This window comes from Siniperca chuatsi, linkage group LG8 (assembly GCF_020085105.1).
Source record: "Siniperca chuatsi isolate FFG_IHB_CAS linkage group LG8, ASM2008510v1, whole genome shotgun sequence".
Lineage (NCBI taxonomy): Eukaryota > Metazoa > Chordata > Actinopteri > Centrarchiformes > Sinipercidae > Siniperca > Siniperca chuatsi.
This window is the reverse complement of record NC_058049.1, coordinates 125,158-151,421: the sequence shown is the minus strand read 5'-3', so window position 1 is coordinate 151,421 and position 26,264 is coordinate 125,158. Positions and strand designations below refer to the sequence as shown.

The window sequence follows — 26,264 nt, the reverse complement described above, 5'->3', positions numbered from 1 at the left end:
CTCCATCACCACTATCACCTCCAGCACCACTATCACCTCCAGCACCTCCATCACCACAATCACCTCCAGTACCTCCATCACCTCCATCACCACCATCACCACAATCACCTCCAGCACCTCCATCACCAGCAGCACCTCCATCACCGCCATCACCACCATCACCTCCAGCACCTCCATCACCTCCATCAGCTCCAGCACCTCCATCACCACCATCACATCCAGCACCACCATCACCTCCATCACCCTCAGCACCTCCATCACCTCCATCACCACCATCACCTCCAGCACCACCATCTCCTCCATCACCACCATCACCACCATCACCTCCATCTCCTCCAGCACCACCATCTCCTCCATCACCACCATCACCTCCAGCACCTCCATCACCAGCAGCACCTCAATCACCACCATCACCTCCATCACCTCCATCACCACCATCACCTCCATCACCCTCAGCACCTCCAGCACCACCATCTCCTCCATCACCACCATCACCTCCAGCACCTCCATCACCAGAAGCACCTCCATCACCTCCATCACCACCATCACCTCCAGCACCTCCATCACCTCCAGCACCACCATCACCTCCAGCACCACCATCACCTCCAGCACCTCCATCACCACCATCACCTCCATCACCACCATCACCACCATCACCTCCAGCACCTCCATCACCTCCATCACCCTCAGCACCTCCATCACCTCCATCACCACCATCACCTCCAGCACCACCATCACCACTATCACCTCCAGTACCTCCATCACCTCCATCACCACCATCTCCTCCATCACCTCCAGCACCTCCAGCACCACCATCACCTCCAGCACCACCATCATCTCCAGCACCTCCATCACCACCATCACCAGCAGCACCTCCATCACCACTATCACCTCCATCACCACTATCACCTCCAGCACCTCCATCACCACAATCACCTCCAGTACCTCCATCACCTCCATCACCACCATCACCACAATCACCTCCAGCACCTCCATCACCAGCAGCACCTCCATCACCGCCATCACCACCATCACCTCCAGCACCTCCATCACCTCCATCAGCTCCAGCACCTCCATCACCACCATCACATCCAGCACCACCATCACCTCCATCACCCTCAGCACCTCCATCACCTCCATCACCACCATCACCTCCAGCACCACCATCTCCTCCATCACCACCATCACCACCATCACCTCCATCTCCTCCAGCACCACCATCTCCTCCATCACCACCATCACCTCCAGCACCTCCATCACCAGCAGCACCTCAATCACCACCATCACCTCCATCACCTCCATCACCACCATCACCTCCATCACCCTCAGCACCTCCAGCACCACCATCTCCTCCATCACCACCATCACCTCCAGCACCTCCATCACCAGAAGCACCTCCATCACCTCCATCACCACCATCACCTCCAGCACCTCCATCACCTCCAGCACCGCCATCACCTCCAGCACCACCATCACCTCCAGCACCACCTGCCACAGATCTCAGTCTACCAACCATCATCATCATCATCATCATCATCATCATCGCTGCTGTCCTTCAGCTCGTCTCCGCTGAGAGAAACATTTTGGGCGCTGCATCGCTTCATGGTTACAACAAAACGCCATCGTCACACTGAATGAACTTCAGTTTCCTCTCGGGGATCAAGACGGTGTTTCTGAGGATGGAGACGGACTTCTTTGTTTGAAGATGAACAAAGATGTTATTTTGTTTGTACAGTTAATTAATTAATTGATTAATTCCACATCCTTGAGAAGAATCAAACAGGATCCTCACTGGAATACTCCATCTGCTGAGGAAGACGAGTGTGATGGTCAAAAGCTCCAGAACAGCTACTAAATGGACCTGTTGGAGGTTGAAGTGGTCATTGAGGAGGTTCCTTGGTGTTAGTACGTATTGTTAAAGTAAAGATAAACACATATTAGTGATGTCAGTAGATAAATAAAGCCTTCCTTCTTATTTATATTGTGATTAATGATTATTGTTGAAACAGAAATCAAACCACTGACAGACAGGTAGACGCTCTTTCTGCAGGTATCGCGACAGCTGATCCACGTCCCAGGTAGGTTGCCTAAACGTGAAGGTGTCGCACACGCGCCCTGTCTGCCGCCTCTCCGTGACGTGGCTCCGCGCCTGCGCAGTGTGCCCCAAACCGAGAGACCGAGAAACGGGGCTCGATCCTGCGCACCGTACATCAACAACCACCGGGAACAAAACGGAATAAAACACCGAACAACAGCAGGGTCCCGTGGCCGTGAACCCACCGAGCCTCGCCGGACATTCAACGGGATAACAGCGGGAGAGAAGGCGGGAGGAGAGTGGAGGCAGGCGGGGGTCGGTAGACTGGGAGCCTGCCTGTCTGTCCGCCTGCAGACGGTAAGACAAAGCGGAATGAAGGGGCTGCCAGCGCCGCTTTCAGACGGCGTTTAAACACTGAGTCATGGTGCTGGAGTCACCGCTGCGGCTTAAATCGAACATTTATTAAACGGAGTTCTGAATACAAGGTGTGTTTTAACCAGCGGAGGGTTTCAGGACTGAAGACATGGCGGTGTGAGGTCCAGATGTTGGCCTGGTGATGATGCTCCATGTTTTGACAGACAGCAGACACACTGACAGCACTGTCCTGATGTCCTGTCCCTGACAGTCTGAACCCAGGGTTTTATTGACTGTAAGGACGACAGGAAGCACATGCTGGGACATAAAGAAGATCTGTGGAGGACATACAGGCACATAAAGAAGACATAGCCATAGAGACAAAACGGAACATTTTGAGGTGGGAGACAGAAAGAAATTCATTTAAGAACATAAACTGACATTAAGACATTAAGAAATTGGAGGACAAAGAGACATTTAAACATTTTCAGAACCTAAAGAGACTTAAAGAAGACGTTTTGGGACAAAAAGGACATTTTGATGGCCAGGGTTATTTTTATATACATACAGAAAGTGGAGGATAGTTAAAACATCAAAAAGACATTTAGTGGAAAATTAATAAAATATATGTCAAAGCTATGTCTTTTTAATAAAATATGTGAGACAGACATCTGTAAAGATGCGTACGACGAAGAAGACAAAACATTTCGAGGACATAAAGCGACAAAGACATGCTAAAAGACTCCAACTGACACAAAAAACAAATTTAAGGACAAACACTTAAAAATTGAAAGACAAAGAGACATAAAGAAGATGATTGGAGGACATACAGATACATGACAGAGACTTTTTGGAAATAGAGAGACATGTTGATATCAAAGGGCATTTGATGTAACTGGACGACATTGAAAACATAGATGTGACATATAGTGGGAATAAAAAAATGTAACAAAAAAAGAGACCACAAAAACCTTTTTAGGACAAAAAAGAGCCAAAATACTGGAGGACAAAGAGACAGTAAGACATTTTCAGGACATAAATACACATAAAGATGACATTTAGTGGATATAAAGACATAAGACACAAAGAGACAGAGTAAAACTGTGGGGGACATAAAGAGACATAAAGGCACTGAGGACAGACACTGAAATAGTGGAGGACAAAGAGACATTAAGATATGTGAGGACACAAGGCGATATAAAGAAGATGTACAGAGATGTAAAGGCGATTTCTTGGGACAAAAAAGTCCCAAAAAAGTCATTTTAAAGCCTTTGAGGTAAGTGGAGGACATTGATAACATAAATAAGACACTTAGTTGACAGTGACAAAATGACATAAACTGGCATTAAAAACAGAATTTTAAGACATTAGACATTAAAACATTTTCAGAACATAAGGAGACAAGGAGAGAAGACATTTTGGGGCAAAGGACATTTTGGTACATAAACAAACTGGAGGACAAAGAAATCTATAAAGAATATAAAGAAGCTTTGAAAGACATAAAAGACAAAAATGTCCTTTAGAGACTTTAAGTAGAGATTTTGAGAACATAAAGAAGACAAAGACGTCCTTTCAAAAATATAAATGATAATACAAACAGATTTTGAGGACAAATAGACACTGAAATATAGAAGGAAAAAGACATTTTAAAACCTTTTTAAAAAATACAGACAAAGGACACACACAAGACAAAAGACATTTTGGTCAAAAAGGGACATTTGAGGTAACTGGAGGACATTGGAAACAAAGAAGACATTTAAGATCTTGAAAAGACAAAGAAGACAAAGACGTCCTTTCAAGGACATAGACTAAGATTAAGGACAGATGTTGAGGGTAAGTGAAATATTATAGGACAGGGACAAAGGAGAGGTTTGGAAGAAATAAAGAAACTTTCTTTGAAGGACATGAACTGAAATTAACAACAGATTTTGAGGACAAACACTAAAGTATTAGGAGACAAAGACATTAAGACATTTTGAAAACTTTAAGAGGCAAAGGAAACATTTGGAGGACATATAGAGAGGACAATATAAATAAATATTAGGATATAAAGCGAAATGATGATAGATGAGATATGTTGACATACAGAGACAGTTGGAGGACATAGACGAGAGACAAAGACATCCTTTTGAGGACATAAATAACACTAAAAACAGAGTTTTAGGACATAAAGAAATAGTGAGGACAACATACAGGAGACAGTTGGACGCTGCAGTCCTCAGGGGGACAGGATGTTGTTGGACTCGTTCAGGTCTAAAGGAGTTTCTTTTTGTTTCCTGACAGTTTGGATGTAACGAGGACTGAAAGGACGACATGACGTCCCCGAGGCCGACCCGTATCCCCTTCCCGTCGGTCCTGGTCCAGGTCCTGCTCCTGGTCCTGTCCCGCTCGATGTTGGCAGCGCGCTCGGACAGAAACATGGTGTCGGAGGAATACGTGGGTGCCACGGTGAACGCCACAGTGCTGGACGGCCGAGGAAACACCGTCCACATGATGAGCAGCGACGACGGGACGTACGGACAGAACTCACCGAAATTAGACACCAGGGGCATCGTCATCGCACCTGCACCGCATCACGGAGGTACTGACATCACAACACACCTGAGGTCACAACACACCTTACATCACAACACACCTTACATCACAACACACCTGAGGTCACAACACACCTGAGGTCACAACACACCTTACATCGCAACACACCTGACATCACAACACACCTGAGGTCACAACACACCTGACATCACAACACACCTGAGGTCACAACACACCTTACATCACAACACACCTTACATCACAACACACCTGACGTCGCAACACACCTGACATCACAACACACCTGAGGTCACAACACACCTGAGGTCACAACACACCTGAGGTCACAACACACCTTACATCACAACACACCTGAGGTCACAACACACCTGAGGTCACAACACACCTGAGGTCACAACACACCTGAGGTCACAATACACCTTACATCACAACACACCTTACATCACAACACACCTGACGTCGCAACACACCTGACATCACAACACACCTGAGGTCACAACACACCTGAAGTCGCAACACACCTGACGTCGCAACACACCTGACGTTGCAACACACCTGAGATCGCAACACACCTGAAGTCACAACACACCTGAGGTCACAACACACCTGACATCGCAACACACCTGACGTCGCAACACACCTGAGGTCGCAACACACCTGAAGTCACAACACACCTGAGGTCACAACACACCTGAGGTCACAACACACCTGAGGTCACAACACACCTGACATCGCAACACACCTGAGGTCACAACACACCTGAGGTCACAACACACCTGACATCACAACACACCTGACGTCGCAACACACCTGAGGTCGCAACACACCTGAAGTCACAACACACCTGAGGTCACAACACACCTGACATCACAACACACCTGAGGTCACAACACACCTGAGGTCACAACACACCTTACGTCACAACACACCAGGTTTAATTTCATTTACATCCCAATTCCCTTAATTCCATCCTCGTTTCGCTCACTCGCATTTTTTCCTTGCGTCGCCCACGGAAGAAAGAGGTGTGAGGACAGAGGAAACACGTTTTCATCTTCTGAAGCCACGTCTGCTTCTGATGATGACGTCACAGCTGGATCACCTGTTTAACCTTTGATAAGTAGGTCAGAGTTGAAACAGGAAGTGCATCTGTAAACTGTGACGGATGTTTATAACAAACAGTTCGGTAAATCATTTTACTGTTCACCTTCGTTTTCTCATCCAAATAAGTTTATCTAAGCTGTTTCCAACCTGGCTTCTTTATAGTGATGTCACCGTGATGTCACCATGTTAACAGGTCTCATATGTAGCATTGTGAAGTGAGAGGAGGCGCTGGAGTGCATCCGTTCTGTATTCCCATTTAATTTTTTCTTGAAATGATTTCCTGAAAGTGACTGAACACAGAAACTCTCCTGATGATGAAACCATCAGGTTCATGTTCTGACCTCCCGTTTGAATTATTTACACTTTGTTTCTGAGAAATCAGGTTTTATCCATAGACTGTATAAAAGAAGCGCGCGTTGTCACCGTGACGTCACCCATTGGTTTGTGGACTACTGTTTTGAAATTGCGAGTATAGCATTTTGGCCGGCGCCACCTTGTTTTTTTGCAACCAGTGACCGGAAGTGACCATATTTGGATGAGGGGGTGGAGCTGGGGAGCGTAGCAAATGTTAAGGTTATCAGCTAATGCTAGTGTTAGCTAGGTTAGCAAGGTGCATCCGTAATTCACGTTAACTGTGATATTAATTGGGATGCTAATTTTGGCTAGCTTAAAACAAAATGTACATAATTTACAAAATGAACATCATGCTGTACTGAAGAAGACTTGAAACTAGCGACTGAGACCATGAACTCATTAGGAAACGACGGAGGTAATAAACCAGGTGAGAAGTTGGGTCATTTTCTCATGAACTTCTATACAATCGGACTCCTGTTTGCAACCAGTGGAGTCGCCCCCTGCTGGCCATTAGAAACAATGCAGGTTTAAGGCGCTTCCCCATTGGCTTGAGGTTGCCGCATGGTTTTATCCGACTACAAAACCCATGAGCCTCAGCTGCTGTTGCCATGGAGAAGAAGCCAGTCAGAGGAATCAGAGTTGTAGTGAATTCAAAATGCTTCGTCGTTACAGTTAACAAAACACATCGTCATGGTTACTGAATTCACCCACAGTGACCCAGAATTTAAAAATGACCTGACTTCAGTTGCAGATTGTTTTCAGTTTCCTCAACATGTCATCTTTAGCTTCTAGCCGCTGTTAGCGGAGCATGTGTCAGAATTGAATGCCCTGTGATTGGATGATTCTTGCTGAAACGCACCTTGGGAGTTTCATGATGATCCAAACTGTAGAAGAGCGCCAACTGTCAGTCACTAACATTGTCTATGAGAAACAGGACTTGTACGGCAGGAACCAGGAGCTCGTCACACTTCACGGCGTGAATCTCAGAGTCTTTAACCTCAGTGCATGATGCACTCAAACCTCACCTCACAAGCACCATTTGAAATTATGTTAGTTATGACATCACTGAAAGAGGTGGAGTCAAAGGAGCAACATGTTTAAACTCATGAAAACTTCATGAATCAAACTTTGACAGTTTCCAGCGTCATGTGTGTGAATCAGAGGAAACAGAGTTTAGTTTAGTCAGCAGATTGTTGGAGTGAGGAGACGAACAAAGTCAAACTGCAGGAGTCAGAGTACAGACAGACGGGGACATTCTGACATTAAAACCTTTAAACTACCTCAGACAAACTCCTGAATATCGTCCTCAGCAGCGCCGAGGTCTCCGAGGTCCTCAGTCACCACAGGCGGCTCTTTTTAGGTTGTTATGAATGAAAGCCATTATTGTACAGAATATTTTAATTGGTCCTGTGGATATCAAGTCCTACTGTTTGAAAACACTTCAGATAAAGAATAAATCTCATTGTGTCGCTTGTCCAAGTAAGTTTTCCGGTGTGACGTCTTCTTCGCCTCATCGTGGAGGTCATTTCACAACAGAGTTAACTGTTAAAGTTAATCTGAAAACTTTTCAATTAATTTTGAGTCTCTGTGGTCGTTTTGTCTCTTTGTGGTCGTTTTGCGTCTCTTTGTGGTCGTTTTGCGTCTCTTTGTGGTCATTTTGTCTCTTTGTGGTCGTTTTGCGTCTCTTTGAGGTCATTTTGTCTCTGTGGTCGTTTTGCATCTCTTTGTGGTCATTTTGTCTCTTTGTGGTCATTTTGTCTCTCTGTGGTTGTTTTGCGTCTCTTTGTAGTCGTTTTGTCTCTTTGTGGTCTGTGGTCATTTTGTGTCTCTCTGTGGTTGTTTTGCGTCTCTTTGTGGTCATTTTGTCTCTTTGTGGTCGTTTTGTCTCTCTGTGGTTGTTTTGCGTCTCTTTGTGGTCGTTTTGTCTCTTTGTGGTCATTTTGTCTCTGTTTGTTTTGCGTCTCTGTGTTCGTTCTGCGTCTCTTTGTGGTTGTTTTGTCTCTCTGTGGTCGTTTTGCATCTCTTTGTGGTCATTTTGTCTCTTTGTGGTCGTTTTGCATCTCTTTGTGGTCGTTTTGTCTCTTTGTGGTCTGTGGTTGTTTTGTGTCTCTCTGTGGTTGTTTTGCGTCTCTTTGTGGTCATTTTGTCTCTTTGTGGTCATTTTGTCTCTTTGTGGTCGTTTTGTCTCTCTGTGGTTGTTTTGCGTCTCTTTGTGGTCGTTTTGTCTCTTTGTGGTCATTTTGTCTCTGTTTGTTTTGCGTCTCTGTGTTCGTTCTGCGTCTCTTTGTGGTCGTTTTGTCTCTCTGTGGTCGTCTCTTTGTGGTCGTTTTGCATCTCTTTGTGGTCGTTTTGTGGTCGTTTTGCATCTCTTTGTGGTCGTTTTGCATCTCTTTGTGGTCATTTTGTCTCTGTTTTGCGTCTCTGTGTTCTTTCTGCGTTTCTTTGTGGTCATTTTGTCTCTGTTTGTTTTGCGTCTGTGTGTTCGTTCTGCGTCTCTTTGTGGTCGTTTTGTCTCTTTGTGGTCATTTTGCATCTCTTTGTGGTCATTTTGTCTCTGTTTGTTTTGCGTCTCTGTGTTCGTTCTGCATCTCTTTGTGGTCGTTTTGCATCTCTTTGTGGTCGTTTTGCATCTCTTTGTGGTCGTTTTGCGTCTCTTTGTGGTCATTTTGTCTCTGTTTGTTTTGCGTCTCTGTGTTCGTTCTGCATCTCTTTGTGGTCGTTTTGCATCTCTTTGTGGTCGTTTTGCATCTCTTTGTGGTCGTTTTGCGCTCTTTGTGGTCGTTTTGTCTCTGTTTGTTTTGCGTCTCTGTGTTCGTTCTGCATCTCTCTGTGGTCGTTTTGCATCTCTTTGTGGTCGTTTTGCATCTTTGTGGTCGTTTTGCATCTCTTTGTGGTCGTTTTGTCTCTTTGTGGTCTGTGGTTGTTTTGTGTCTCTCTGTGGTTGTTTTGCGTCTCTTTGTGGTCATTTTGTCTCTTTGTGGTCATTTTGTCTCTTTGTGGTCATTTTGTCTCTGTTTGTTTTATGCGTCTGTGTGTTCGTTCTCTGCGTCTCTTTGTGGTCGTTTTGTCTCTTTGTGGTCATTTTGCATCTCTTTGTGGTCATTTTGTCTCTGTTTGTTTTATGCTCTCTGTGTTCGTTCTGCATCTCTTTGTGGTCGTTTTGCATCTCTTTGTGGTCGTTTTGCGTCTCTTTGTGGTCGTTTTGTCTCTGTTTGTTTTGCGTCTCTGTGTTCGTTCTGCATCTCTCTGTGGTCGTTTTGCATCTCTTTGTGGTCGTTTTGCATCTTTGTGGTCGTTTTGCATCTCTTTGTGGTCGTTTTGTCTCTTTGTGGTCTGTGGTTGTTTTGTGTCTCTCTGTGGTTGTTTTGCGTCTCTTTGTGGTCATTTTGTCTCTTTGTGGTCATTTTGTCTCTTTGTGGTCATTTTGTCTCTGTTTGTTTTGCGTCTGTGTGTTTGTTCTGCGTCTCTTTGTGGTCGTTTTGTCTCTTTGTGGTCATTTTGCATCTCTTTGTGGTCATTTTGTCTCTGTTTGTTTTGCGTCTCTGTGTTCGTTCTGCATCTCTTTGTGGTCGTTTTGCATCTCTTTGTGGTCGTTTTGCGTCTCTTTGTGGTCATTTTGTCTCTGTTTGTTTTGCGTCTCTGTGTTCGTTCTGCATCTCTCTGTGGTCGTTTTGCATCTCTTTGTGGTCATTTTGTCTCTTTGTGGTCGTTTTGCATCTCTTTGTGGTCGTTTTGTCTCTTTGTGGTCTGTGGTCATTTTGTCTCTTTGTGGTCATTTTGTCTCTTTGTGGTCATTTTGTCTCTTTGTGGTCGTTTTGTCTCTCTGTGGTTGTTTTGCGTCTCTTTGTGGTCGTTTTGTCTCTTTGTGGTCATTTTGTCTCTGTTTGTTTTGCGTCTCTGTGTTCGTTCTGCGTCTCTTTGTGGTTGTTTTGCGTCTCTTTGTGGTCGTTTTGCGTCTCTTTGTGGTCGTTTTGCATCTCTTTGTGGTCGTTTTGCATCTCTTTGTGGTCGTTTTGCGTCTCTTTGTGGTCATTTTGTCTCTGTTTTGCGTCTCTATGTTCTTTCTGCGTTTCTTTGTGGTCATTTTGTCTCTGTTTTGCGTCTGTGTGTTCGTTCTGCGTCTCTTTGTGGTCGTTTTGTCTCTTTGTGGTCATTTTCCATCTCTTTGTGGTCATTTTGTCTCTGTTTGTTTTGCGTCTCTGTGTTCGTTCTGCATCTCTTTGTGGTCGTTTTGCATCTCTTTGTGGTCGTTTTGCGTCTCTTTGTGGTCATTTTGTCTCTGTTTTGCGTCTCTATGTTCTTTCTGCGTTTCTTTGTGGTCATTTTGTCTCTGTTTGTTTTGCGTCTCTGTGTTCGTTCTGCGTCTCTTTGTGGTCGTTTTGTCTCTTTGTGGTCATTTTGCATCTCTTTGTGGTCATTTTGTCTCTGTTTGTTTTGCGTCTGTGTGTTCGTTCTGCGTCTCTTTGTGGTCGTTTTGTCTCTTTGTGGTCATTTTGCATCTCTTTGTGGTCATTTTGTCTCTGTTTGTTTTGCGTCTCTGTGTTCTTTCTGCGTTTCTTTGTGGTCATTTCGTCTCTTTGTGGTCGTTTGGTAGTTGTTTTGTCGCTTTGTGGCCGTTTTGCGTCTCTTTGTGGTCATTTTGTCTCTGTTTTGCATCTCTGTGTTTGTTTTGCGTCTCTTTGTGCTGGTTTTGCATCTTCGTGTAAATAGTTTGTCTCTTTGTGGCAGTCTGTCCTGCATCCTGGTGTTGTTGTGGATGTAGTGGATGTAGTTTTTGTGTGTGCTGTTGTTGTAGTGGATGTGGTAGACATAGCGTCTGTTGTGAGGCACTGCAGAGGTTTTCAGGCTGTTGAAGGTTGGAGTGTCTCTGCTCTGAAGTGTCAGATTACAGTCAGACGGTCCAAGGACACTGCAGCTGCTGGATGGAGCGCCGACTGTCTGCAGCATCTTATTAAAGCTCACAAACACAGAACTGAGCTGTGTGCTTTAATATATAACAGCGCTTTCTTCAAACTGATACTGCTGGTTTCAGATAAATAAATGCTTCATTAATCCTAAAGGGGAAATGCAGTGTTACATAAAAAATGTTTCACATGTTGAAATATTTGTGGCTGATTCTTTTCACTTTCTATAAAAAAATGATGATAGGTTATTTTTACTGAAGAATGTATCATGTTTTCGTAGCTCTGCTGTCAGATACATGTAGTGGAGTGGAAGTACAAAGAAGTATAACATTCAAATACTCAAGTAACTGGAGTAAACTGGACTAAACTGGAGTAAACTGGAGTAAACTGGACTAAACTGGAGTAAACTGGACTAAATGGCCTTAGTTACTTTCCAGCGCTGGTCCACGTTAGATTTAAAGTTTGAGATGAAAAGTTTATTGTGTGGTGAGATGATTTATGATTTATCTTATTATTGATTACTAAGATGATTCGGTCAGCTGAGTTTGTGGTGATTCCTGCCTGTGAGATCATCAGTGATGTCATCAGATAATGCTGCATTCACGTAATGTGGGCAGAATAGGAAGAACAGGAAAAACACTTGTTATTCCAACTTGTGAGTGTTCACACATTATTCCTCAGCGCTAACCTTGTAGCTGCATTAGATAAACAGCCTGAATTAGGTTATTTTGTTGTGTTTATCATGTGAAACCAGATACATTGGTGTTAATATCTGATTTTATTTTGATGGAACTGCTAACAGTTTGTTGACACGTCTGTAGTTCTCGCTGTCAGAGATTCCTGATATCTTCGACTCTGAAGTACGAGTCAAGGCCGACGCGAACATTTTTCCCACTCGGCTGCTCGTGATTACAGTTTAACGATATGAGTAGATGTACACTACTGTCTGCTAACAATCCCACAATGCAGTGGTCCACATTTTATAGAAAATAAAATGAAAAACAACAGTACAGCTGTCAATGATGGCACGACGTGATGATCAACAAGTGTCTAAAGATTTGAATCCAATGCTCACTAGAGGTCTGTTATACAGGAAGTAGTGGGTGATTTCAGACCACATGGTGTGAATGACCCGGGCAGAGCAAAGCATGCTGGGACGGTGATGATGACGAAACAGCGTGTGTCTGCAGGGACGAGGACAGAGACAAACTGTAGCAGTGATTCTTTCTACTGATCCAAAACAAACATCAGACTGGGGAGATTCCTGGATCTGATCCTGGATCTGTTCCTGTGTCTGATCACACACTGATTATAGATCAGAGATACTCCAGTTAAACCAGTAACCAGCACAGGAGTGGACTCCGGGTTTATTTGTATCATACACAAATAAAAGTGCTTTACTATAATACATTAAAATGAAAATGTTAGATTTTTTTCTGTGAAAAGATAAAAACAGAAACATTGTCTTTGTGAAGCAGCTGTAACTAACGCAGTAACCATGGTAACGGTGTGTCTCCTCAGTGGTGGACCGGCAGGGCTGCGACCCTGGCACTCGCTTCCTGGTTCCTCCCCGGAGCGTCCACTGGGTGGCGCTGCTGCAGAGAGGAAACTGCACCTTTAAAGAGAAGATCCTGAAGGCGGCAGCCTACAACGCCACGGCCGTCCTCATCTACAACAACTCCACCGACAAGACGGTCAAGATGGGACACGAAGGTCAGAGTCTGCACGTTTTACTGACACTTTATCAGCTCTCACGTGGCGAGCTGAACATGTTAGCAAACAGCTGCTAACGCCAACATTACAGAGGGAGGTGGGGAACTCAACATTCACTGTTCTCCTCTTTAATTTAACTCGTCGTTCAGGACGCCGTTTTAACCCTGTTGGAATGATAGGCTATGGTCTGTAAGAGACATTCAGCAGGTAAACAAACACAGGCTAAGAAACGGGTCTGTAGAGACCGGCAGACCGACCTGTAGCTGACGTCACAACAGACCATCAGATGAGCTGTCTCCTGATGGCGTTCATGTTTTCTGTCACCATATTGGTTCCCAAAACAGGCCTTTATGTTGATGTTAGCATGTTAGTATCTATCTGATTAGCAGCAACATTTTTCACTTCCCCCATTTTCACACAGAAGTCAAGTTTCACTCAGCTGATAAAATACGAGGACGGGATTTAAGGTTTAAACAGGAGGAGCGGCCCGTTCACAGAGAAACAGGAGCTCACTGTAGTTACTACAGGGGGGCTGGAAACAGCTAGCGTAGCTTAGCATAAAGACTGGAAACAGGTGGAACAGCTAGCTTAGCATAAACACTAGAAGCCTGGAATGTCGAAGTATTCCTTTAAATGTTGTGATTAAGAGGAGGATGATGATGAAGGTGTGTATGTGAGGCGCACAGACTGTATATAAAGATGGACGACACGTCAGCTCCCTAAAAGTGAAGCCAGAACATCTGGACCGCCCCCTGGTGGCGGGCTTCGGTACAGCTCATAAGCCCCGCCCCCTCCATGTTAGCGGATGGGAAACTAAAAACTCAAAGTTCACGTAAATACATTTTCCCCAAAGATGGTTTCTGCCAGTTTAGCTCGCTCTCGTCACGCTGATGTTTGTTCAGGTGTTCGTTTCTCTGATAAGTTTGGTTTTAATTCGTTATCTGATGCTATAAAAGGGGGTTCCACGTCATGATTGACAGCTGAGGCCGGCTCGCGATTGGCTCGGCCGGGTGTGTGGGCGGGACCTCGATACCGCGGCTCCAAATGACGTCACCAGCGCAAGACGGCAGCTCCCGTATCCGGATATTTTGGCTTCATTTAGTTCAGCGGGAGGACGTGGAGACGCGTCGGCCATCTTTACTTACAGTCTGTGGTGAGCAGTGACTTCCTGAGGATCGATCCCGAGTTCTAAATATAGACAGGAAGGTGTCATTAATCGATGAGGTCAGTGTGACCTCACACTGTGTGTGTGTGTGTGTGTGTGTGTGTGTGTTGTCATGGTGCTGAATGTCAGACAGCAGAAACAGAAACAAGTGATTTAGAGAGCAGAATAAATAAATAAATAATAATAATAAACTTTATTTCTGTAGCTCCCGTCGTACTCAAAGTTCTTTACGAAGCAAAACACAAAAGGGCAGAAAGTTTAAACAGTTAAACTACAGACATTATACTGCAGTACAGTACTGTTATACTGCAGTACAGTAGTGTTATACTGCAGTACAGTAGTATTATACTGCAGTACAGTACTGTTATACTGCAGTACAGTAGTATTATACTGCAGTACAGTACTGTTATACTGCAGTACAGTAGTATTATACTGCAGTACAGTACAGTAGTATTATACTGCAGTGTAGTAGTGTTATACTGCAGTACAGTAGTATTATACTGCAGTACAGTAGTATTATACTGCAGTACAGTACTGTTATACTGCAGTGTAGTAGTATTATACTGCAGTGTAGTAGTGTTATACTGCAGTACAGTAGTGTTATACTGCAGTACAGTACTGTTATACTGCAGTGTAGTAGTATTATACTGCAGTACAGTAGTATTATACTGCAGTACAGTACTGTTATACTGCAGTACAGTAGTATTATACTGCAGTACAGTGTAGTAGTGTAATACTGCAGTACAGTAGTGTAATACTGCAGTACAGTGGTGTTATACTGCAGTACAGTAGTATTATACTGCAGTACAGTAGTGTAATACTGCAGTACAGTAGTGTAATACTGCAGTACAGTACTGTTATACTGCAGTGTAGTAGTATTATACTGCAGTGTAGTAGTATTATACTGCAGTGTAGTAGTGTTATACTGCAGTACAGTACTGTTATACTGCAGTACAGTACTGTTATACTGCAGTGTAGTAGTATTATACTGCAGTGTAGTAGTGTTATACTGCAGTACAGTGTAGTAGTGTTATACTGCAGTACAGTAGTGTTATACTGCAGTACAGTACTGTTATACTGCAGTGTAGTAGTATTATACTGCAGTACAGTAGTATTATACTGCAGTACAGTGTAGTAGTGTTATAGTGCAGTACAGTAGTATTATACTGCAGTACAGTACAGTTGTATTATACTGCAGTACAGTAGTGTTATACTGTAGTACAATAGTGTTATACTGCAGTACAGTAGTGTTATACTGCAGTACAGTAGTATTATACTGCAGTACAGTGTAATAGTATTACACTGCAGTACAGTAGTACTATACTGCAGTGTAGTGGTGTTATACTGCAGTACAGTGTAGTAGTATTATACTGCAGTACAGTAGTGTTATACTGCAGTACAGTGTAGTAGTATTATACTGCAGTACAGTGTAGTAGTATTATACTGCAGTACAGTAGTATTATACTGCAGTACAGTGTAGTAGTGTTATACTGCAGTACAGTGTAGTAGTGTTATACTGCAGTACAGTAGTGTAATACTGCAGTACAGTACTGTTATACTGCAGTACAGTGTAGTAGTGTTATACTGCAGTACAGTGTAGTAGTATTATACTGCAGTGTAGTAGTATAATTCTGCAGTGTAGTAGTATAATTCTGCAGTGTAGTAGTATTATACTGCAGTACAGTAGTATTATACTGCAGTGTAGTAGTATTATACTGCAGTGTAGTAGTATTATACTGCAGTGTAGTAGTGTTATACTGCAGTACAGTACTGTTATACTGCAGTACAGTACTGTTATACTGCAGTGTAGTAGTATTATACTGCAGTGTAGTAGTGTTATACTGCAGTACAGTGTAGTAGTGTTATACTGCAGTACAGTAGTGTTATACTGCAGTACAGTACTGTTATACTGCAGTGTAGTAGTATTATACTGCAGTACAGTAGTATTATACTGCAGTACAGTGTAGTAGTGTTATAGTGCAGTACAGTAGTGTAATACTGCAGTACAGTAGTATTATACTGCAGTACAGTAGTATTATACTGCAGTACAGTGTAGTAGTGTAATACTGCAGTACAGTAGTGTAATACTGCAGTACAGTGTAGTAGTGTTATACTGCAGTACAGTAGTATTATACTGCAGTACAGTACAGTTGTATTATACTGCAGTACAGTAGTGTTATACTGTAGTACAATAGTGTTATACTGCAGTACAGTAGTGTTATACTGCAGTACAGTAGTATTATACTGCAGTACAGTGTAATAGTATTACACTGCAGTACAGTAGTACTATACTGCAGTGTAGTGGTGTTATACTGCAGTACAGTGTAGTAGTATTATACTGCAGTACAGTAGTGTTATACTGCAGTACAGTGTAGTAGTATTATACTGCAGTACAGTGTAGTAGTATTATACTGCAGTACAGTAGTATTATACTGCAGTACAGTGTAGTAGTGTTATACTGCAGTACAGTGTAGTAGTGTTATACTGCAGTACAGTAGTGTAATACTGCAGTACAGTACTGTTATACTGCAGTACAGTGTAGTAGTGTTATACTGCAGTACAGTGTAGTAGTATTATACTGCAGTGTAGTAGTATAATTCTGCAGTGTAGTAGTATAATTCTGCAGTGTAGTAGTATTATACTGCAGTACAGTAGTATTATACTGCAGTGTAGTAGTATTATACTGCAGTACAGTAGTGTTATACTGCAGTACAGTAGTGTTATACTGCAGTACAGTAGTATTATACTGCAGTGTAGTAGTATTATACTGCAGTACAGCAGTGTTATACTGCAGTGTAGTAGTATTATACTGCAGTACAGTGGTATTATACTGCAGTACAGTACAGTAGTATTATACTGCAGTACAGTACAGTAGTAGTATTATACTGCAGTACAGTAGTGTTATACTGCAGTACAGTAGTATTATACTGCAGTACAGTAGTGTTATACTGCAGTACAGTAGTGTTATACCGCAGTACAGTAGTATTATACTGCAGTACAGTAGTATTATACTGCAGTACAGTACAGTAGTATTATACTGCAGTACAGTACAGTAGTGTTATACTGCAGTACAGTACAGTAGTATTATACTGCAGTACAGTAGTATTATACTGCAGTACAGTAGAGTTATACTGCAGTGTAGTAGTATTATACTGCAGTACAGTAGTATTATACTGCAGTACAGTGTAGTAGTATTATAGTGCAGTACAGTAGTATTATACTGCAGTACAGTGTAGTAGTATTATAGTGCAGTACAGTAGTATTATAGTGCAGTACAGTAGTATTATACTGCAGTACAGTGTAGTAGTATTATACTGCAGTACAGTAGTGTTATTCTGCAGTACAGTAGTGTTATACTGCAGTACAGTACAGTAGAGTTATACTGCAGTGTAGTAGTATTATACTGCAGTACAGTAGTATTATACTGCAGTACAGTGTAGTAGTATTATAGTGCAGTACAGTAGTATTATAGTGCAGTACAGTAGTATTATACTGCAGTACAGTGTAGTAGTATTATACTGCAGTACAGTAGTGTTATTCTGCAGTACAGTAGTGTTATACTGCAGTACAGTACAGTAGTATTATACTGCAGTGTAGTAGTATTATACTGCAGTACAGTACAGTAGTATTATACTGCAGTACAGTACAGTAGTATTATACTGCAGTGTAGTAGTATTATACTGCAGACCTCCCACCCCGTCATCTCATGGTTAGTTTATTAAGTAATCTGATTACTGTGAAACACCTGACGCATCCGATTATCTGGTCCTGAGCCTGTTTCTTTTCTGGTTCTGGTTCTTGTCCTGATTCTGGTTCTGGTTCTGGTCCTGTGCCGGGTTCTGGTCTTGGTCTTGGCTTTGGTCCTGGTTCTGGTCCTGTTTCTCTTGTTGTGATTCTTATAGTGCTTCTGATTCTGGTCCTGGTTCTGATTCTGGTCCTGGTTCTGTCTCTGCAGGTACCGGTGGTACGGTGGCGGTGATGATCACGGAGGCATACGGGAAAGAGATCCTGGCTCACCTGGAGAGGAACCTGACGGTCCTGGTCTCTGTGGTGGTGGGTCAACGTGGTCCCACCAAAAACATCAACCGAGGCTCACTGGTCTTTGTCTCCATCTCCTTCATCGTCCTCATGATCATCTCGTCGGCCTGGCTCATCTTCTACTTCATCCAGAAGATCCGCTACACCAGCGCCCGCGACCGCAGCCAGGTAACACACCGCTAACGCCCAGCTAACATGCTAACTCCTTCTTCCTCTCCTCTTCCTCCTCCTCCTCCTCCTCCTCTTCCTCCTCTCCTCCTCCTGTTGAATCATTAATATTTAATAAGCTGTTTAATGGAGCAGTGGGTGGTCACTTCCTCCCCCCCAGTGTAATCTAACCCTCCTCTCAGTACTCTGTCTCCCCCCTCCTCCCCCATCCATCTGCTGCAGATCAACCTTCACTTCACCTCCCTGCAGTCGCACTTTCAGTCGGTCACAGAATCAGCAGTAAACACAGAGTACAGCTGAGGCTGATGGGACTATTCGCTTATAAACCATCACATCCTCTGACGCCTCTAGTACAGACAGTAGTAGTATTCAGAGTACTGTAGTACACTGGACCCCTCTAGTACAGACAGTAGTAGTATTCAGAGTACTGTAGTACACTGGACCCCTCTAGTACAGACAGTAGTAGTATTCAGAGTACTGTAGTACACTGGACCCCTCTAGTACAGACAATAGTAGTATTCAGAGTACTGCAGTACACTGGACCCCTCTAGTACAGACAGTAGTAGTATTCAGAGTACAGATAGTAGTAATAATAATAATAGAGTATTGTTGTGTTCATACGCAGCCTCTGTGAGTTCTTGACATCTTGAAACACGTCACTGGGAGTTGATGTTTCCCAGAAGCCACCTGCATCAGCTCTCCTGACTGTTGAAGAGACCTTTCTTTGGGCTAAGCTAGGCTAACAGTTTCCCCCTGCTTCCAGTCTTTGAGCTATGCTAGGTTAACAGTTTCCCCCTGCTTCCAGTCTTTGTGCTAAGCTAGGCTAACAGTTTCCCCCTGCTTCCAGTCTTTGAGCTATGCTAGGTTAACAGTTTCCCCCTGCTTCCAGTCTTTGTGCTAAGCTAGACTAACAGTTTCCCCCTGCTTGCAGTCTTTGAGCTAAGCTAGGCTAACAGTTTCCCCCTGCTTCCAGTCTTTGGGCTAAGCTAGGCTAACAGTTTCCCCCTGCTTCCAGTCTTTGTACTAAGCTAGGCTAACAGTTTCCCCCTGCTTGCAGTCTTTGTGCTAAGCTAGGCTAACAGTTTCCCCCTGCTTGCAGTCTTTGTGCTAAGCTAGGCTAACAGTTTCCCCCTGCTTGCAGTCTTTGTGCTAAGCTAGGCTAACAGTTTCCCCCTGCTTGCAGTCTTTGGGCTAAGCTAGGCCAACAGTTTCCCCCTGCTTCCAGTCTTTGTGCTAAGCTAGGCTAACAGTTTCCCCCTGCTTGCTCTGGGTGTCTCTTTGCGCCCTGCAGTTTGTCCTCAGTGTTCACCTTCATAGTCTTTTCTTACTGGTTGTCCTCCTTCCTTCACAGTAGACTGTCGGCACATTAATGCTCATGGTGTCTGATTCACGTTACACTGTTACGTATATGTTCAGCTGTCCACATACTTTTGGACATGTAATAATCCGTCCTCCCTCTGTCTCTCAGCGTCGTCTCGGTGATGCAGCGAAGAAAGCCATTGGGAAGTTGACCACGAGGACGGTGAAGAAAGGAGACAAGGTAAACACTGAGGATGAAAGAGGTATTTTATCTCTTTCCTGTTCCTCGTTTGTATTTCCTGATTCTTCAGAGATTCTTCCAGCTGCTGACGTGTCGCTTCCTCAGTTTACTGAACGAACCTTTCATCAGAAGTTAATCAGCAAAGAGATCCATCAGCCTCCTGACTAACTAATGTTAACTCCAAACAAAACGACAGCTAATGTAACACTCAGGTCAGCAGCTCACTGCGGAAGCAGTGCTGTACAGCAGGCGTGATAAATGGTGGGCAGAAGGACCCAGTGGTTTCAGGTATTTATGTTGCTGACCTTCAGGCTGCAGATGAAACAGTGATAGATGTCCACTCACACAAAGGTCGGAGGTCACAGGACGATGGTGAGGAAAGATAAACACCACGGAGATGAAAATATAAATCATATATGGCGAGTTGCTGCGAGGAAACAGCTGAGAGGAATTTTAACAAGGTGAACAATGATTTATCTGTTTAGACCTGCTGGAGACACTGACTGTAACCAACAAGTCTATCTGTTTCAAACGACCACAAAGAGACAAAACCACCACAATGAGACCCTAAACGACCCATAATTCACACAAGGTATCACGAGGCTCAGGATAACATGCATAAACCGGTTTTTGAAGAGTAAAATTGTTGATGTTAAGCAGTTTTCAGTCGTCACTGTAACTTACGGCTCTGTGTGTTTTTCTGTTTGTTGCAGGAAACTGATCCAGATTTTAATCACTGTGCGGTGTGTATTGAAGCGTACCAGCTGAACGATGTGGTTCGCATTCTGCCCTGCAAGTGAGTCTGAAAACACCAGCAGAGACTGTTTACACAGGGTTCTCATACTGTGATAATATACTGGACTTAGTGATAAGTGACTTAATGATATTCACCCTGTGCTGCCAGTATCAGCAGTCAGACCGGTATCACACAGATCGATCAAACTCAGACTCTCTAAAGTCACTTTATTTTCTCCTCAGAAGTGACAGAATTATTACAGCTACATTCAAAAATCATCACATAAAAAGTGCTGACTCAATCATCTCAGATGACAGATGATCCATTTTCAGTCCTGTCTGTTAGTTATGATGGTTTGGTGATAAAATCTCATCAGATTAAGTATGCCGCTGTCTCTCTGCAGACACGTCTTCCATAAAGTGTGTGTGGACCCCTGGCTGAATGAACACTGCACCTGTCCCATGTGTAAACTCAACATCCTCAAAGCTCTCGGCATCATGGTGAGTTATCGCTGACATCAACAACAGGAACAGACCAGGTGTGTTTGTATAACAACCGTTACTGTCGGTGTCTTTTCTCTCTGTCCTCAGACTAGTCTTCCCTGCGTGGACAGCGTGGTGTTGGACGTGGAGCGTCTGGGCGTCAGTCAAGCGTCCGTCAGCCAGAGGGCGCCACTGGGAGATAGCAACCAGCCGTCCATCAGCCTGGAGCCGCTCAGCCCCCCCCACCCTGAGGCCACGCCAAGAACACCTGCTGACATCACCATCGCCGTGACCAGTAAGAACATAAAGTCATTAAGCAACTTTACACTGTCGTAGAGCAACTTTACACTGTCGTAGAGCAACTTTACGCTGTCGTAGAGTAACTTTACACTGTCATAGAGCATCTTTAAACTTCAAATTTTACAGTCAGAGCAACGTTACACTGTCATAGAGCAACTTTACACTTTAAATTTTACAGTCACAGATCAACTTTACGTTGTCATAGAGCAACTTTACATTGACGTAGAGCCACTTTATGCAGTCGTAAAGCAACATTACGCTGTCAATGAGCAACTTTACACTGTCGTAGAGCAACTTTACACTGTCGTAGAGCAACTTTACATTGTCATAGAGCAACTTTACACTGTCATAGAGCAACTTTACACTGTCGTAGAGCATCTTTCGATTTCATAGAGCAACTTTAAACTTAAAATTTTACAGTCATAGAGCGTTACACTGTCATAGAGCAACTTTACAATTTAAATTTTACACTGTCACAGAGCAACTTTACGTTGTCATAGAGCAACTTTACATTGATGTAGAGCCACTTTACGCAGTCGTAAAGCAACATTACGCTGTCAATGAGCAACTTTACACTGTCGTAGAGCAATTTTACACTGTCGTAGAGCAACTTTACACTTCAAATTTTACACTGTCACAGAGCAACTTTGCGTTGTCATAGGGCAACTTTGCGCTGTCATAGGGCAACTTTGCACTGCCATAGAGGAACTTTACACTCTCATAAAGCAACATTAAACTGTCACAGAGCAACTGAATTATTTTGATCCATCCATTTCACAATCCTCCTTCTAGAAAAAGGGAAACACTTTAATTTTGAACTCTTAGTTCAAACTTTCAGTTTAAATCAGAGACTAAAAGGTTTTAACAGCTCTGACATTAATAAACATATGAATGGGATTCAAAGAAAACTACAAAAATGATTTTCATTTAAATCAGTTAAAACCACGGCAGAATAATGAGATGATTTCATCAAAGTTGAAGATGATCCTGGCTGGTGTATCAGGCAGAAATCGGTTCAGATTTCACTGAACATAAAGATCAAGTTATTGAACACAAACAACATCCTGACCACTGGTAGTTGTTACTAAATGATTTGATATTGTGTTGATTGATGAATATTGATCAGTTTTTCCTTTTTCTTTTTTAGTAATGTATTTTTGTAGATGTATTTTTATATGACTAATACGGTGCATATTGTTGTGGTGTGATCACTTTGTGTCTGTCATTTAGATTTCTCTAGAATGAAAATAAAGTCACATTTAGTTTCCCACCACAACTTTACTTGTGGCCCATTTAAATCCCATTTGTTTTCTGTTTACACTAGTTAAGAAACAGTGATTTTATATACTTGAGATGAATTTAATGGTTGTGTTCACATTAATAACCCATCATTATTAACCCTATAAACCTGCACAAAAGGCCTTTCATTAATGGACCCTCCATGAATAAACCTTTAAAACAGCTGATACTGACCCTGTGTGTAGCTGTTTTTTAATAAAGAATTCATCCTGGTTAACAAAACAAAAGGATATTTTCGTGATACGTTTGTTGTTGATGATGTTGACTGTTTTTCTGTCTCGCCAGGCGGCGGTCACTTCTTCAACAGAAACTCGATGTCTCCTCGCAGCATCGTCTGTGAGACGGAGCTGCCGGACATCCAGGCCTCGCTCGACCTCTACGACGACAACAAGTCCTGAGGCCCATCGTCATGGTTACGACCCCCCACCACCTCCACCTGCTGATGGACGAACAACCTTTTATGGATGCAGGAAGTGTTCACAGAGTGTTTCCTGTCGGGAGGGGGATCTGATAACGAAAACCTGGATGAACTTTTTAACATCATTTATTCCATCAGACTTTCTTCAAACTGAACTTGGACTCAGTCTGGATCCTGGTCTCAATTTAGACTTGTTAGCTCAACACTCTCATGTTTTTATTTTCCCCAGAAGAAGAAAAACTTTGGAGGAACTGGAGCCGGTAGTCGGGTAAAATCTTTAAAAATACGTTATAAAACAAAAAATCCAGAGAATTGAACTTCACATCCAACTCCGGCACAAGAACCAGAACCTGAACTAGGTTCCTCTGGTAGAACCGGAGATAATTTTGTTGTTGAGGTCCTAGAAAAGTTCCTGGAAAAGGTTTTGGAGTCCCTAAATGCGCTCTTGTGTTCCTGGAAAAGGGTTATTAGGTTCCTGGGATAGTTCCTGAATTCCTAAACGGTTCCTGAGTTTCTGGAAAAGTTCCAGGGTCCTTTATAAGAATCCAGTTCCTAACAAGGTTCTTGGGTTCCTCTAAAAGGTTCCTGGATTACTAGAGAGGTTCCTTTGTTCTGAAAATGCTCCTGAGTGCCTAAAAAGGTTCCTTAAAAAGTTTCAGATTTCCCAGGCTACTTGGGTTCCTGGAAAAGTTTGAGTTTCTAAAGATGTTCCTGAATTCCTCACTGGTTTCCTGAACAGGTTTCCAGGCTAAAAAAAAAAGGTTCTCTGAAACGTTTACTGAATTCTAAGAAGACAATTGGAAACGTTCCTGGGTTCTGGAAAAAGTTTCAAAAAAGCTTCCTGGAGAAGTTCTTTAGCCCCTTAAAAGGTCCTTGGGTTCCTGGAAGGGGTTTCTGTAAATGTTGTTAAGCTCCTAAAAAGGTTCTGGAAATATTTCTGAGGTGTTCAAAAGGTTCTTGGGTTCTCAAAAAACGTTCTCGTTTCTCCAAAGGTTCCTGAGGCTTTAAAAAGCTTCCTGTGTTTGTGGAAAACGGGTCCAAACCTTTGTACCAGAGACCATCTTACCTGAACCTAAATGGACCCGAAAGCATCAGGGCCAGAACCAGAACAAACCCAGAAAAAGTTCCTGCCAGTGTTTTCTGATGTTCTGCCTTCAGTCAGTCGTAACTCTGGAAATCTGTAACCTGACCCTCTGATTGGCTGACTGAAGATGACGTCATTGACAGACTCTTCTGGACTCCAGTCAGTCTGGATTCTGTCTAAAGACCTGAACCTGGATCAAAATTCCTCGACTATAGATACAGACTAGGCCGGTTCTTCCTGTCCATCATGAGACTGGAACCAGGACCGGAGGGAGACCTGGACCTGGATCCTCCGTAGAGTCTCTGGAGGAAACGATCATGTGAACTTCAACAGTGTTAACTCCCCTGTAGCAACAACAACAACATGTTTCTCTGTTGAACAAAGAGACATTAGATTTAAATGAACAGTTCAACATCCCAGTAAACCTCCTGTTCTCTGATTTCAGTAATGTGGAGTTCCTCATGTATTAAACCCTCTTGTTCTCTTCTCAACAGGCAGACAAGAAGACGAGTAGCATAGCTTTGCACAAATACTGGAAGCAGAGGGAAACTGTTAGCCTAGCTCTATCGAAAGAGAGAAGATTAACCTCCAACAAGCGCGGGTCTGTTAGCTAACCGGCTAGTCGGCAGTGCATCATGTAGTCAGCTGGTTTAGTTGACAGTAGAGTCAACACATCTGCAGACCTCACATCTGGGGTCCCCAGGTCTCTGAGCCAATGAGAAGAGTCTCCTGGAGTGAGGTGAGTCACTTCCTGTACTGCCACAAACTATAAAGCAGAAAAACAAGTAGGTTCACTTTCATTGTGTTTTTACTCCTTTTTGTTCAGAAGTCGAGTTTCCGTCAAAACAAAGCTCCAGTTTTAACATAAAATCACGAAGACAAAACGTGACTCGCTGCGAGAACGCGAGCTCATTGGCTGATGGAGGTGAACAGCCGGTGGAGCTGATCCTCCAGCCGCTGCCGTTAAAGCAGCGCAGAAGAAGAGGACGCAGCGAGACGACGTCGTTAAAAGCTCAGACGATGGAAACATGACGTTTCTGTCGGCTTCATGTGTTCGTGTGAGGAAGGCTCCAGCCTCCTCATCCTCCACACAGCTGATGCTCTCAGCTCTTCAGTTATTCACTCCGTCTGCTTCTGGTTTCAAACAGCGTCCACGCCTCGGACAGGAAGCTCTTAAACACATTTACAGTTTTAATTTCCAGTGTTTCCACTCAGATTTTTTATGTACAAATTAAAATGAAAACAGGTAGATGGAAACACACCTTCAGGTGACTTTAGAACTTTATCTGAAGTCTTTTTAATAAAGATGCTTGGAATTTAAGTATTTTAACATTAGTGAGGTGTAAAAAATCATCTTTCATTCAGTGAATCAGCCTCAGACTTTTCTAATCCTGAAACACGTCGGCACAGTTTTATAATCCTGCACCGACGGCAGTTTAATGAACCACAGTGAGGAGAAGAAAAAGCTGAAGCTTGTTCATCTTCCCAATCACTGAGAACATGAGCGATCCACTAACTTGCTGTCACCGTGGTACTGGTTATTAATAACTACTAACCAGTCAACACTTTGCAGTAGAGCTGCAAATTATTGTCATTTTCAATTAATCTGCAGATTATTTTCTCGATTGTTTGGTCAGAAAACAGTAAAAACCGACCGTTAAAAGTCCAAAACACAAAGAGATTCAGTTTCTTGATATAAAAGAGAGAGAAACCAAATCTGAGACATTAAGAAGCTGAATCCGTAAAGTTTTTGGCATTTTGACTTGAAAATGAATCACCAGCTGGATAGCACTGACCCTCGCTGTTACCTGTCAAACAGCATGAAGTTTACACTACTTTAAAACTCTGTGGATGCTGTTCGGTCTTGTTACATGAAGGTCGTAAAAGGAAAAGCTGCTAAAGTTAGCGACACACCTGCTTTGTCTCTTCCTATTGGCTCACAGAACTGGAGTCCTCAGGTGTGGCGTTTGCAGTTGCACCTGCAGCTGTGATGCTACCTGCTGCTAACATGTGTCCT

General features: G+C 43.3%; 1 protein-coding gene across 4 annotated transcripts; it reads left to right on the top strand.

The window, feature by feature from the left end:
* Positions 1–1,995: 1,995 nt before the first annotated feature.
* On the top strand, positions 1,996–25,112 carry rnf130 (ring finger protein 130). 4 transcript variants are annotated; one of them, XR_006378813.1, is made up of 10 exons: positions 1,997–2,789; positions 4,673–4,970; positions 12,826–13,017; positions 18,138–18,388; positions 19,857–19,928; positions 20,642–20,724; positions 21,068–21,164; positions 21,255–21,441; positions 23,031–24,986; positions 25,074–25,112. XR_006378813.1 is itself a non-coding variant. In XM_044204497.1 (9 exons), exons 2-9 carry the CDS (start codon positions 4,703–4,705, stop codon positions 23,141–23,143), a joined length of 1,263 nt encoding a protein of 420 aa, XP_044060432.1. In that variant the 5' UTR covers positions 1,996–2,392; positions 4,673–4,702; the 3' UTR covers positions 23,144–25,112. The 4 variants fall into 4 exon arrangements, 3 of the variants coding, with proteins under 3 accessions (XP_044060432.1, XP_044060431.1, XP_044060433.1); XM_044204497.1 differs by having other exon boundaries at positions 1,996–2,392; positions 23,031–25,112; XM_044204496.1 differs by having other exon boundaries at positions 23,031–25,112.
* The last annotated feature ends 1,152 nt before the right edge of the window (positions 25,113–26,264 follow it).